The sequence below is a fragment of the Macrotis lagotis genome, chromosome 1, assembly GCF_037893015.1.
Source record: "Macrotis lagotis isolate mMagLag1 chromosome 1, bilby.v1.9.chrom.fasta, whole genome shotgun sequence".
In the NCBI taxonomy this organism is placed as follows: Eukaryota; Metazoa; Chordata; class Mammalia; order Peramelemorphia; family Peramelidae; genus Macrotis; species Macrotis lagotis.
In genome coordinates this window covers 875,470,338-875,485,406 of record NC_133658.1, presented here as the reverse complement: position 1 = coordinate 875,485,406, position 15,069 = coordinate 875,470,338, and the positions used below count along the sequence as shown (strand labels likewise).

At 43.5% G+C, this 15,069-nt stretch overlaps 1 protein-coding gene across 2 annotated transcripts in view; it reads right to left on the bottom strand.

Annotated features, from left to right (window-relative positions):
- RCC2 (regulator of chromosome condensation 2) overlaps positions 1-15,069 on the bottom strand; it is a 53,807-nt gene that overhangs the window by 12,278 nt on the left and 26,460 nt on the right. For both annotated transcript variants that reach the window (XM_074218288.1, XM_074218289.1), the window contains exons 7-11: positions 14,337-14,451; positions 12,143-12,309; positions 10,105-10,285; positions 9,018-9,123; positions 4,863-4,935 (exon numbers count right to left, since the gene is read on the bottom strand). In XM_074218288.1, coding sequence (XP_074074389.1) covers positions 4,863-4,935; positions 9,018-9,123; positions 10,105-10,285; positions 12,143-12,309; positions 14,337-14,451 — 642 coding nt within the window. The remainder of the gene's footprint in view (positions 1-4,862; positions 4,936-9,017; positions 9,124-10,104; positions 10,286-12,142; positions 12,310-14,336; positions 14,452-15,069) is intronic.

Here is a 15,069-nt window from a genome sequence, read left to right as displayed (position 1 = left end):
ATTAAACAGTGATTCCAATGACACCCAACACTTGTTGCACTCTAACGTAGCTTTTTAACACTATAATTTTCTGATGGTGCTCCTCATGAATCAGAAAACCCTATCATTTGTGGGGATGAGGGTTTTTTTTGGGGGGGGAGAGGATGAGAATATCACAGATCAGAACAAGTCAATGAAAGAAGGGCAGGTGTTCTCAGGTTGCAGACTCTCACCTATCCATACCAGCAAGTAAGAAGTAGCATCTCAGAGCTCCCCAACAAGGGTCTCCATGAACAGAAAAGGTGAGAAAATCAAGAATTGAGATGGAGGATGGACAGAAATTGCTCCAATTCTACGTAAGTGTCCAGGAGGGATGAAAAAGACCAAAGAGTGGGCAGAGAGCAAGGTCCTACCTAACATTAGAAGTGGACCGTAAAGGGTTATGTAGACCCTTCAACTCTGTCGGCTTCTATTGCCTTTTCCCCCTCTTTCCCTCCCATAGCTTCTGCTATGTGACTGACTATCTGTCTGTCTCTCCCTCCCCCTCTTCTCTCAGACAATCTAAACCCGAATGGGCTGTTGTGAGGTTTATGTATCCCCCCCTTCCTCATTAGCTAGCTGGCCGAGTAATTTCTTACTGTTGGTTATGGTAGACATTTCATAGGAGGAATTCCAAGTTATAGGTTGGATTAAGGAGCTACCTCAATCCTCTGAGAATGTATGAAGAAGAAGCAAAGAGGCCCAGGCTGCTGGTAGGGACAAGAGGGAGAACCAGTCAAAGGATCTCTGCCAAGTGTCTAACTTTGGGACAGGCGGAGCTTGCCAACAGGGACAGTCTGGCCCAAGATTGTCTCATATGTTCTCCTATAACAGGTCCAAACAGAAAGGAGAGAAAACTGGGGCCAAAGAAACAAACAGCTAGCTTCCCAACAGAATGTAGTGCTCTGAACTCTTGGGCCCAGCCTCAGGTCACAGCCCAGGATTCCTCAAGCAGAACTTGGGGAACTGCTAGTGTGGAGCAGAACGGAAGGGGAGCCTGGGAGAGGAGCAGGAGAGCCTAGAAAAGGTGTCCCTCTTCTAAGATATGAATCATCACAGATAATTCCAAGAGGTTATTTTTCCCCAAAACCGAAATGAGGCTAGTTTTCAAAGAAGGAAGCATTGATATCATCAGCAAAACCAGAGATTATGACAAAAGAAAGAAGAATTAGAAACAAATAGGGAATGGGTCTGGATTGATGGTTTCACTGCCCAAGGGAACTCTGAGTTGGAGATAAGGAATCCCCTGCCAATGCTACTGGGGGCCCTTTGAGCCATCTAATGGTCATTAACTACACATGTCATGTCCTGACCCAGCCAGTCCATGAGGCCCAAAGTTCCAATCTCCAAATAATATTTTTAAATGTATGAAATACAAAGTATTAAAAGGGAAGCTAATTTTGTTGGAATACTGCTATTCAGATCTCTTTTGAAAAGTTCATGGAGTCCAAGGTAAGGTCCTGTGAGACCCTGATCCAGCCCCAAAGCTAAGAGTAGTTTTTTCAAAAAACTTTAAGAAATTCTTTCTGCCCACCCTGGCCTAGAGCCCTTAGAGAAGTGATCTGAGGGGAGGGGTCGGTCCATTTAGGGGGTGACAGAACCACCCTGTCAGAGACAGGACTTGAACCCAGGTCTTTCTGATTCTGAAATAAGGAGCAATTCCCAGATCTTTTGTTTTACATTCCTCCACACCTCTTCTACATTATTTCCTGTCCCCCCCCCAACAGGAAGTCTTGCACTTTATAAAACCCCAAGTGTTTAGCTGCCCCAGTCCAGGGATTTTATTCTGCCCCCTGCTCTCTGATTTCTTATATATTGATTCACCAACACCTAAATGTCTTGGAAATTTATATCTGGAAGCACCTCCCGATTGTGCACAATCCCTACAGAAACATCTGTGCCTCAGAAGACAAGAAAACCACAAAGTGGGTCAGGCTGTGCTTCATTTCCTCTCTGACCGGAAAATGGGGTCAGGAACTTCCTCAACCTCCTTTAAGACTCAATTAAAACCCTGGTCTGCAGGGATGGCCTGGATAGGTCCCTACCCCCGAGCCTCCTGCTGTCACCCCATCCCCTCAGAGATGACTTCTCACTTCTCTGCTTAAGATCTAGAATCTTCCTAGTTGGATGCATGTGATCTCTGTTCCAATACACTGGGGGGGGGGGGGGGGGCAGGCAATTGACCTTTGTTTCTGCCTTTCTTTGTACCCCAAGCTTGACCAGCACTAAGTCCTTATTGAATGACCTGACATTAAGGAATGGCTGGTTGGCCCTTGTTCCATGGACAGACTCCTGGCTAGGTGAGACTTTGAGAAAGACCAAGAACTGGGGATGGGCAGGGGGGAGAAAGAACTAGGCCAGCAGTCACCCATGGGGTTTAGCTGATTCAAGAGGCTTTCACTGGGGCCCCCACCCTCCCTAACCATGGTTCAGTTGTTTGTAGTGTAGAAGACATTTCTAGGAATAAAGCACACAACTGGTGGAGCAAAGTAGCCAGGACCCAACTTGGTGGCCTGAGGATGCAGCAGGACAAAAAGTCAGCACAGACCCCAGAGCTCATGAGGTACTGGGTCCTAGTTCATCATCATTGCATACTAAAGATGAAGACCCTGGGGCTCAGTAAGGCCTGGCGCCTCAGCCTGGGTCAAGAAGCCTATTCCTTTTTCCACAAATAGGCCGCACATGAAAGTGAGCTGGGCAGTCAGGGAAATCCCCCAAATCCGGTTTCTTGGGCACTTCATTTGTATGTGACCTTGGACAAATTATTTAATCACTATTTGATTCAGTTTTCTCATCTATAAATGATTTGAGATATATATATATATATATATATATATATATATGAAAAACAATAGCCTCACCTCCCAAGGTTTTGTGAGGGTATTTGTAAGGGGACTTGGCACCTACATAGTAGGTAGTATAGCACAGTACTAAAGATATCATTAAAATAACCCAGAAAGGTGGGATTGGACAACTACTACTCCAGCTTCCATTCAAATCAGACCTGATTCACTGAAAATAGGAAACTTCATATAGGTAAACGTCTATGGACCTCTTTTATTCCATTTATGCCCAGAGTTCTGAATCTTTTTTTTTCCAGCGCATCCCCCTGGGAACTCTAGTAAAGCCTATGAACCCCTCCCCTCCTCAGAAGAATGTTTTTCAATGTATAAAATAAGAGGATTACGATTACAAGGGAAACTAATCTTTTGAAAATGAACTGATCAAAACTTTTACAACCCCCCAGAAGCCAGGTCATGAACCTGGCTCAGCTCTCTCAGATGTAGCATTACACACAGGTCCTTCTGAACTCCAGTCGGCTCTCTAGACACTACATCACATACTGGAAATCCCCATTTAGACAACTGATAGGCTCAGTAGTGTGGAAAAAATGGTGAGCCTATAAGGAATCTAGGCTTGAATCCCCTCAGTCACTTATGACTAGCCATAGAAAGATCCCTTTGTATCTTAAGGTCTGCATCTCCCCATCAGTAAAAGGAGGGGGGCTAGACTCAATGACCTTCCACAAGCCAAGTTCTAAGGTCCTGTGAAGGACTCGGCCCATGGCACTAGAACCCTGGGGACTTTCAGGATGTCCAGGAGTCCTTATAAATATTATCTCACCCAAAAGACAAAATTGGCCACTCTAATTCCCAATCTATTGTGTGTGCAGCCAAAGAAATGAGGCTCCTGAGGCCATGCAGACTGGGCAATGTGTGGTGAGGCACCTCTGGGATAGAAGCAGGAAAATGATGATCCATTAGTACCTGCCCTAATCACTCAAGTAATTGAGGCTAAAGACACAGAAGAGAGAATGAAGGCCAATTTAGTAAAGGGGAAGCCTCCCAAGAGACAGTCTAAAAGGCCACCAATGTGACATCTGCTAAAGATTCCTTCCCAACTAGTACTAAGGGGGCTTTGGCATCTGAAAAGGCTTTGATGGGAGTGGAAAAGTGTGAATTCAATGGCTATTTATTTGCTTTCTAAGCTTCAAAAGGAAGAGTTAACACTAACCCAATCCTTGTCATTGGGGAGAAAAGATGGTGAGACATTGAAGATATAGAGCTGTCTCTTGCAAGAGAGATTATTTTATGGAGTTTATGGAAAATTCTAACTTGACCTGCATTTACATGACCAAAATGGCTTTGGTCTCAGCAGTTACTTCCTTTGAATGCAAAGGTTGACCAGAAGCCGCTCTGGGTCAGGGGCAGATCCACACTCCCTAGAATTAGAGGTCAATAAAGACCAAGGCCATCCTATCCAGAGATATGCAAAGGAGAATTCTTGGTACTTAAATCTGCTGTGCCTGTTCTAATATAAACACTTGTGGATTTTAAGCATGGGAAAAGTCCTGGCTTCATATCTCCTGAAGAGTTGCCTGAAGCCCACAGACAGTGAGTGATCTACCCAGAGACACAAAGAGGGCATTAGCTGTAGGGGATGTTAACCTCAATTTCTGTTTTTATCACATTAATCTTACAGCGTGAGAAGGCCCTGTAGAAAGGATCCCTGCCAAAGCATTCTGGTCTGGATCTGGGCAAATACAAGAACCTTAAGTGAAAGTCATCTGCTCATTGAATGACTTGATGCTTCAAGATCGAGGGGAAAACTACAAAGATAACATAGATGTCAAAACCAAAGAATGTTGGAATATGAGATGGGAAAGAAGGGATCTTAGACAGATTCCTTGGTTTATACAGGGAGATTCTGGGGATTTGACCCCAGGTGGAAGCAAGAAGGACAGAAAGACTGGAGGGAGAATCTTTCAATCAAACAGATGTCCAGGCCTTTGACCCTTCCCTTACAGTTCCCCCACTTTGAGCTTCACATTGCTGCCTTCTTACCAATTCACCGAAGGTTGGAGAAGGGCCCCAGCTGATGGTGCTCTCATCTGCAGCCACAATAATACTGCTCTTCCTGGAAAAGAGGAAAAAGTGGTCATTGCCAGTCTGAGGGACTCCTCCACTGTGCTGACCACCCCCATGCCAGCACGGAGGACTGTTCTTGCAAGTTGAGGACTTGGGGATACTGCCAACCTTTACATCCCAAGGGAAGAGTAGGGCATCACAAACCCATTTTCATTTCAGCATTTCAAAGGACAATGTTACAAGGAAAAGGGAAAAATATTTAAATCATAAATAAACTTAACAGCATCCGAGTCGTATTTTTTTTCCCAAGTTCAATCTGGAAGGGCAGCAGGCTAAAACCCAGGCTCTGCACTGATAAGCTGAGAAGCTTTGATACTGCCCCTCGAACCAGGGTCAGGTCGTCCCCCAGTAGGGAGCATGGTAGTGACCCCTGACTCCAAAGGGCTCGACATAATGGGGTCAGACATCCCAACTGACCTAACCACTGCAGCTCAAACCTCCCCAGCTCAAGCCCCTTCCAGCCCCCAACTTTCCCTTGAGCAGGGATTTCAGACCATGTTCCACCAAACCCAACCATAGCCTGATTTTGTACTGGTAAATTCCACACAATGGAATAAAATAATAAAAACTCTGAAAAAGGTCACACATCTTACAATTGTGACCTCATCTTGTAACTGTGACCTATTCTCATATGCATGTTACAGATGCAAAGAAAACTCAAGTACTCAGAGGTAAATTTTAGAGGATTTGAACCCAAGTCTCCTGAATTCTCAGCTCTTATCACCATACAAGAAGAGGCCTAGGCCTGTAAGGAGTCTTCTAGAAGCATTCTTCATTTAAGTCCCTAACAGAACGCCTTGGTATACTGTAACTTGGTTGTATAACTCCTCCCCAAAAACAAAAAACAGCATGCCTTTCAGAATATGGCAGACTGTCAGACATAGTCTGACAATTTGCTAATTTGCTTTTTTTCTATCTTTATTTTTTTTCATTTTTTTAAACAAGCAGAAGAGGGGGATGGATGTTATAAAATGAATTGAGGTTTTTCAAAAGACCATCAACAAAATCCAAAACAAATAGTTAGCATTGGTATTTTACATGTTTCTTACTTGATCATCACAAGAACCCTTCCAAAGTAAATACTATCATCCCAGTTTTAGAACTGAGGAAACTGAAGCAGACAGGTGAGGAGGCTTGTCCAAGACGTCACTGCTATAAAGTATCTAAAGTCGAATTTGAACTCCCATCTTCCAGCCATCCATGGACTAGGGCAGCACCTGGATGCCTGTCAGATGGGCTTTAGAACCAGACCACACATAAGCACACCTTCCAATGCCACAATGTCAGTTGCCAGGATTTCTTCCATGGTGCTATCTTAAGGCTCCAGGGATTCACACTCAAGATCACGAAGGTGCCACCTTCTGGTGCTGTGATCCTTTCCTCAGAACACATTCCAACAACTTTCTGCAGCTTTCTCAATTGGACCCAAAGCCCTCTTGACTTCACCTCATCTCTCCCCAGGGCTCACTCTTTTTTTTTTAAGGTTTTTGCAAGGCAAATGGGGTTAAGTGGCTTGCCCAAGGCCACACAGCTAGGAAATTATTGCCTGAGGCCAGATTTGAACTCAGGTTCTCCTGACCCCAGGGCCAGTGCTCTATGCACTGTGCCACCTAGCCACCCCAGGGCTCACTCTTTCTAAACTTGATTCCCATTTATTTAAAACCTCCTAGGTCCAGGCACTGGAGGAAGTACATCTGCACCAAAAGGCAGTCCTGTCCTCAGGGAGCTTACATTCTAATGTAGAAAATAATACATAATAAAAGCTGAAACCTTTGCAGCATGATGCTCTCTAGAGTCAATGGAGAGAATGCTAACCCTTCAATAAAGGCAATCTTTGGGAGGGGTGATTGTCCCACACTCCCATCCAAGGGGAGAAGGTGCTGCCTATCACAGGGTGATGAATTTCAGGGGGTCCCCTCATCCCAAGGGTGACAGCCAGCTCTGGTAGAGCCAAGCTAGAACAGAGATGCAGAATGACCAAGACATACCACCCCAGGTCAGCACTGTTCCCCAGCTATACCTGCCTCTCTTCCCAATCTTGATCCAACAGATCAAACAGGATATTATTCCTTTGCTCCCTTTTCCCCTCTGCCCTCTTCACCTATGCTCTAGCAAGCCTAGCCAAAGGTCAAGGCTGGAGTGTTGCCACACTGTCCCTTCTGCTTCTGTTGGCAAAAGGAAAGGGGATGGAGGGAGTCACTCAAGTGTGCTTAGCCCATTACTAATCTAGGTCATGTATATGGCAACTGAGCCTCTATGTAGCAATCCACTTAGTGCTCCTTCACCTGTGCTCAACCTTCTCCTCTCTTCAAGCCTACTCTTTCCCAAATCACTCAGTAGAACATTTGGCCTTTTTATTCACTAGGAAAAAAAAAATCACTGTGAGCATCACCCCCTTCCCTCCAGTCTTTGGTACCAAGAGGAGCATCTCTTGCCAAGCCAACTCTTCTCATATAGCTATGCATATTGGTATATATACACATGTAGAGAGGAGGAAGGAAAGGATGGATCATATGTAGATGATCCTTCACTCTCTCTGATTCCATCTTTTCCTGTCCACCCCACAGTTTGAATCCCAGCCCCCCCCCCCAAAATAAAGAACTTGCCCCCTTCTCTCACTCATCTGAAATTTCTCCCTATCTCCTGGCTTGTTCATCAAGAGTTACAAAAACAGAAAGACCACTCCTATCTCTTAAAATTTTTCACTAAACCTTGGCTTCCCATCCAACCATCTTCCCCATCTTGTCCATTCTTTCTTTCATGGTCCAACTCACAGGAAAAAGCAATCTCAACCCCACTGCATTTACATCCTTACCTGGCTGCCAATCTTATAATTCAGTGGAAACTATCCTCTGCCAAGTTACCAGTGATTTGCATTGTTCAATCCCATGGCCTCTTCCCTAGACTCACACCAGCATTTCTTGATCTCTCTACCACATTTAACTCTGTTTACCTCCAGGCTATACTCTCCTGCTGAGGTTTGCCTCCTCTCCTCCTGGAGAGCATCTCAGCTCAGAGGATTCCTGCTGATTGGGCTCTCCAGTTATCTCTGGATCCTTTTTCAGGTTCATCTTCTATAAGTGCCCCAGAGAGGTGCCTGAGGCCCTCCTCTCTACTAGGGCTCCAATTCTAGTAAGTCAGATTCTGTAGTTTTGTCCACCTCTGACATTCTCTGTTCTGAACATGCTTAAAGCTATCATTTTCCTCACTGACTTCATTAGTTTCAGATACAATCATCACCTTTATGCAGAGGACACTGAGACCTATCCATTCAGTCCTATACTTATTCAAGAGTTGCAGTCCTACCACAGATGGCTCAGTGGTCATTTTGACCTGGACGACCCACGATCTCAATCCAACAATTCCAAACAGACCTCAGATTTCCCCCCACCTCTCTCAGCATCCTCATTTCTGTTAAGTGCATTTGTCAACCATCAGGCACCCAGCTTTGCACCCTCCTAGCATTTGTGTCATTCCTACTTCTGCCTCCCCTCCACATCATTTCTCACCATTCATCCCCTTCTCTCTATTCCAGCAGCCTCGATCTTGGCTCAGACCTCACACCACCTAATTTTCCTTGATGCCCCAAGGCCCTCCCCACTCCATTCCATCATCCTGCCAAAGACATGTTTCTAAATCACAAATTTCACTTGGCCACTTCCTTCCTTAATAAATCCCAGGGCCTCCTTACTTACTTCAGGAACATATATAAAATCCTACAGCTTGAGTATTTGAAGTACTTCATGACCTACTGTTCTAGCTTCATTAGGACAACTACTAATTTTAAGGGGAGCCCAGTGGCACAGTAGATGGAACAGTTAGATCTGAATTTAAATCCAAACTCACACCCTTGCTAAATGACCCTTGGCAAGTCCCATCCACCACCTTGCCTCAAGTGGGCACTAAATGTTTACTGGCCAGACCACTAAATGAGGAAGCAGGAGACAGTCTGAACTGGGCGCAGTCCTGCAGGGGGCCAGCCACCAGCTTCTAGCGCAGTATACGGCCACATCTAGATGCTACAGGAGGAGCAGGAGGGAGCCAGTTCTACAGTCCCCATGAGGCACTTACCCACAAGCTAAGCTTCTAATCTTCCAGCCACACAGGTCCTGAACTGCTTTGGGGTACATGGTAGACTCCCGAGAAGTGTTGGTAGCACCCCAGAAGAAAAGGCCCCCTATAGAGAACATGAAAAAAGAAATCATTGGAGGGGAAATTCTTTCAAGGCAAGGATAAAACCCAGGGTCCCTGAGAAATCAACCTGTCTAAGGAAAAAAGTACCTCCTGCCTCACTTCCATGTACCTAGTTAACCATCCCATTAGCAGAGGATAAAAGCTCCATAAGGGCTTTTGTTTTTATACCAAAAACAGGATGCACCATAGGCAATGAATAAAAAGCTTTGAACTGAGAAGGAGGGCTGACTGTGAAAGATACTTCTACCAGCTGATAAAATATGGGTTACATTTTTTAAAAAAAAGGTAATATTGAATGAGAACTAGATCTGTGATCTTTGGCATCAAGAAGTATTACAAGAAAAGTTATTATACTGATGCATTTTGCATCTTTTAGACAACATACAGTATTACAGAAATTTGAGTAATTGCCTTTTGTGATCTAAGATCCTTGTGGCTCTGACATCCTATGTGTTCTAAGAACCCTCCTAGCTCTGGCATCCTGTGTTCTAAGGGCCCTCCCAGCTCCAACCTCCTGGTTTTAAGGGCCCTACTGGCTCTGACATCCTGGGTTCCAAGGGCCCTCACAGTTCTAATACTGTGAGTTTTAAAGACCTTCCCAATTCTAATTCTCGGTCTAAAGTCCCTTCTAGCTTGGCCATTCTCTGTTCTAAAGTTCCTCCCAACTCTGACATTCTCTAAGACCCCTACGCAACCTTTTGTTCTAAGACCCCCATCAAAAGTAAGATCTAAATGCACTTTCTGCCTTTCTATCTAAAAGCCAGTTCTATGTAGAATACAACATGCAGTTGCTAACCTGCTTTAAAAAATATAAGAAAAGAAGTCAAGTAATTTCCAAGATACTGATAATAGAAAATATCTCTGTCTGGCTGTTCCCCTGCTGGAGCATTGGATTATAAAAAGCAAAATTATCTTCTTAATATCTTCAAACCCAGGGCAAAAACCAGGAAGAATAACCACTAACCAACTTCACTGACAGCAAAGGAGCAGGTGTAGCCAGCGTAGATTTGTGCAGCCCCACGACCAGGGAAATCAAAGAGCTTCACCAGGCGAGGGACCATCTCATCCTTCTGCTCTGCGTGGCCCAGCCGGCCATATCCTCCAAATCCCCAGGAGAAAACACGTTTCTGAGAGTCTAGAACCAGCTGTGGAGAGAACCAAAGGGGCCCATTAAGTCAGTGACCAACTAAAAGAACAAGCTCCCAAATGGACAATTGCTTCCCCTTTCTAGATCCAGGTAAGGCAGCAAAGGTCAGAAGAGAAGCCATTGAGGGTGAAGGGGGAGGTAGTGGGGGGTGGCAAATGAGACAGAAACAAATGTACCAAGGATAATAATAATCATTATCTCAAAGCCCATGTCTTTCTCTTCCCCATTTGAAAGCAAAAGGGTTAAATCTTCAGACAGAAAGTAGCTCATTCAATTTTATATTACAATATTGATTACATTGCAGAAAGAGCAAAGAAAGAGGGGAAAAGGACAGGCACTTTCTGGATCCTTCTAGAAAAACACAACTCTCCCCCCCTTTACAGTTAACCTTTTCCTAGAAAGACTATTATCCTGTCATAAATCACCAGTGATCCAAAATCAATTTACTGATCAGTTTTGCTGATTATTTTTTTCTTTGGGAGATAAATGGGAGAAATTTAGGTGATGCAAAGCAAAAGCTAGCCATAAAAAGCTATTTTTAAAAATCAATCAGTTCTTGCCCAGTTACTTTAAGGGAGAGGGTGGTGGTGGAGGTGCACAAGCAGTTAAGTAATTTCCAAATCTAAAAGATCTTAAAAACATACCATCTTCCCATCAAGCTGGCCCTAAAGCCATGTGCCATAGAACACATTCTTTCATAGCAGAGTACAGATTGTTTCACTCTTGTTCTTTATATCTACATAGTATGTGGTTATTAAATGTCTGCTGACCAACAGATGAAATTACAGCTCATCTGAATATTAATATTACCTTAACCATGATATTAAGAAATATGACTGAGGAAGGGTTAAGGGAAATAATGTCCATAACAGCAAGTATTCTCCCCCTAAAATAGTAAATAAAAATTTATCCATACCCATGCATAATTATGCAAAAATTTTCTACCATATGTAATAATTTGGATAACAGGATAAATTTCCTCTAATTTATGCCGACTACCTTAAATACCCTTTAATATGGAGGGTCACAAGAATATAACATTCAGAGCCACAAGTAGCTCAAAAAAGTCCACAGGTCAACCCCTTCCATTTTACAGATGAGAATATTACATTTACAGACAAGTAAACTGCCTTGTCTCACTCAGGTCAGGAAGATACTAAGCGACAGATAAGATTAAATCCAGGTTGGGCAGCTAGGTGATACAGTGGACAGGACACTGGCCCTGGAATCAGGAGTACCTGAGTTCAAATCCGGCCTCAGACACTTAATAATTACCTAGCTGTGTGGTCTTTGGCAAGCCACTTAACCCCATTGCCTAGCAAAAAACCTAAAAAGATTAAATCCAGGTCCTCAGTCTCCCAATCTAACAACCTTCTTTCCACCTACTAGATTCCATTCCATTCTCCCTTCTCCACCCTAGACATCCGGAGCAAGGTTCAGTCTTAAACATTCAGCCTAAACATTTAGGTCATCCAGTTTCACACCCTGCATTTGGATTCGGAGCTGGGTCTGGGTAAAAATCCTAATGGCCATTTGCAAGTAAATTCATCATCCTTTCTATATCCATTTCCTCATCTAGAAATGAAGAGAGGTTAATGACCTCAAAGATGCCTTCCTCTTGTAGCTAGAGAAATTATCCCATGATGTAGTCCTACAGAGATAAGGAAACTGAGGAGCACAGACACCAGTGTGTAGGTCAGTTAGTGATCATGTGTCCTTCAGATTAGTCCAATGACTTGCTTCTGAATCGAACCAATCTGGAGGATGACATGGACCACTATTCATCTGTTTCAGTTTAACTTTCCCAAAGCGATGATGAAAGAAATAAAAGGAAAAAGAAAATAGTCACTCTTACCGTGTGATTGGTGCCACAGGCAACATCTCGGACCACCACATTGGGAACTGGCAAAATCTGTCCATCTTTTGTCTTTTCAATAAAGATAGCTACGCGGCGGGGGACCAGCTCACAGTCATACTCTATCCTCTGAGCACGGGCAATGAATTTCCCATCAGAATTGTGTCCTGCCAGCATACAGAAAAGATTGGATTTGAAAGCAGTGATATTTGGCTGAAGAGACCAACAATGGCCCATTTTCCGTTATTAACTAGGGCAGAGACCTCTAGTGACAGTGAGTCTGACTTGGGAGGTGAGCATGATGTCTACCTGAAAGACTATAAACATCTCCTTAAGGAAGGAACCCTTACACTTCTGACCATACTCCCCAGCACTTATACCTAGGGCCACACACAAAAAAGACATCTAATAAATGCCCAGTGATTGGATGCCATTAACCTTCATTAAAACTGCACACCATCCCCCTCCTTTAGAGGGCTGAAAGGGAATGCTCAGTAACTTAAACAAGGCTGATTCAACAGGTTCTTCATCTCCTCATCTTTGATGTAACCAAGTAGTCTTGCCTGACCCAAGGATCATCCAAAATATAGAGGCATATTCAAAGCAGCTGGCCAAACACAGACTTGTCCTGGATTTAGCTAATGAAGGCAAATAGAATATGCTTAGAGCCTCAGAGCAAGTGTGACTGATCAGACAAGGAAATAATTTGTAGAGTAGCTAACTACAGATTCAATTTTCCCGGAGGAAAATCAATTTAGCATCATGTAACTTTCTGGGTTTCTTCTAAATGCTACCTCTCTCCCTTATTTCTCTACCCAATCCAAGCATTCCTTTACTCTCCTATCTCTGGCACCAATGCTGCCATCTTAGTCTGGACTGTGATGATCACAGCTTGGGGATGGCAATACCATTCTAGGAGGTCTTGTTGGACCTACTTTCTTTAACCTACCTTTGCAGTTCTGTCTCACTTCGCTCCCCTTGGATGAACTCCAGTCCAAGCCACACAAATATCCTTCAACATGCCCCTGCTGTTCAGAGATTTCCACATTCCCATAGATTATGTCTCATTTTCTTTCTCTGGTCTCCTCTCCCTCTTTCTTTGAATTTCAAGGCATTCTCCCAAACTGAACTCAAATTTTACTTGTTTCACCGAGTCTCTTTTGATCTCCATCAAAAAGGATCCTTTCCCCAGAAGGAAGGTGGAAATTTGCTTTCCAGCACATTTATCATGATCTGTCCATTACTGTCTTCTCAGTATGAGAGCATGGACCAGGTCTCATCTGGACTTTCTATTCCCTCCTTCTACCTTCCCACCACCTAACACCCACCCTCCTAATGTTCTTCATATACTTTGTGGATTGAATATTGAAGGAACGGTTTTGGTTTGAGATGAGGACACTGACAGATCTTCTCTAGGATGGTGAGTGTTTACAGAGGGTAAGGAAAGAGACTTATTTTGGTCAAATGCTAAAGGTTATCATTAGATAAAAGATCAAACAATCTTCCCAGGTGATCTTACTTTCACTTTTTGTTGCACTCATTTCGGGCTGTCATTGGGATAAACATAGTTACTCATTTTCTGTAGTCTGGGGAAAGCTGACAGGAATCTCAAGGTCTAGAGATCAAAGATCCAAATTGCCAAACCCTAGATGGTTACTTCAGAAAAATGCAAATATCAAGAATGCTTAATTGATCAGCCAGTACAACATGGCTATGAACCCAGTGAACACAGTACATTTTACCTATTGTTGTGAGACGTTTGGGCAAGAGTCTTTTCTTTGGGGGGGTCTGAGATGTAAAATGTCCTATTGATGAGGTAGGCAAATATCCAAGAAGAAAGGGAATGAAAGAAAATGCTAAGGTGTCACCCTCCCTCACTCTGAGCTCAGTTTCACAATTTTTCCTTTTCTGACTCAGAACAGGAAACTCAATGGGTCAAGAATGTGCCCTGACCCTAGGGATGAAGAACAAAATTGAGAGGACCCTATCAAATTCTGACCCCACCCCACCCTCCACATCTTGTGTTACAATATACTGTTGTATGGAAAGTTGACAAGCACTTAGTCATAAACTGCTATTATCTGAGATCAATGGACCAGACTTTTAAAACACGTATGTTTAGCCTCCACTGATTTCTGGTCCAAAATACGCAGTTGAGATAACAGAAGCTTTTAAAAAGAATAGGCTGCCATACCCAGCTGACCATATTCAGGGCACCCAAAGGAGTAGAGGTTTCCTTTGCAGTCCATTATCATGCTGAATTCAGCCCCACAAGCCATTTTGGTAATTGGCTGACCATTGTACATTATCTGAAAAGAAAAAACAACAAGCAGTTTTAAATTTAAAAGAGAAAAATAATAGAAGGGAAGGAGAGAAAGAGAGAGAATAGAAAGGGATAAAGAAAGGGAAAGGAAATGGGGAGGCAAAGAGAGAGTAAAAGGAGAAGATGGAGGAGGGAAAGAGAAGAGGGAAAAAGGTAGAGAAAATAGGGGAGGGGGAGAGAAAGAGAAAGGAGGAGGATAAGGAAAAGAGAGGAGAAAAAAAGGGAAAGAGGGGAAGAGAAGATATGACTGGCTGACAAAATAAACCAAGCCATTCTCATCCTTTTGCAATGGACCATGAAAAATTTACAAGGACATCAAAGGAACCTAATGGGCCCAACTACTCTTAGCAAAAAAAAAGGACAGGAGAGTATAAAGAAAAGAAAGGCATTAGGAAGAAAGAAGTGGTACTGAATGACATGGTCACAGAGAAACATAAAACAGCAGCAAAATGCAGAGAATTAAATAACAAAACCATAGCTTTAAAGTTCTCAGGTTTAAATTTGTCAATGCAAAAAACTTTCCCAAGACTCTCTTCCACTTTGACCTCATCTTTTAGTCCCTGTAGCAAGAATGAGGACCACCTCTACCTCTGGAGATAGGCAA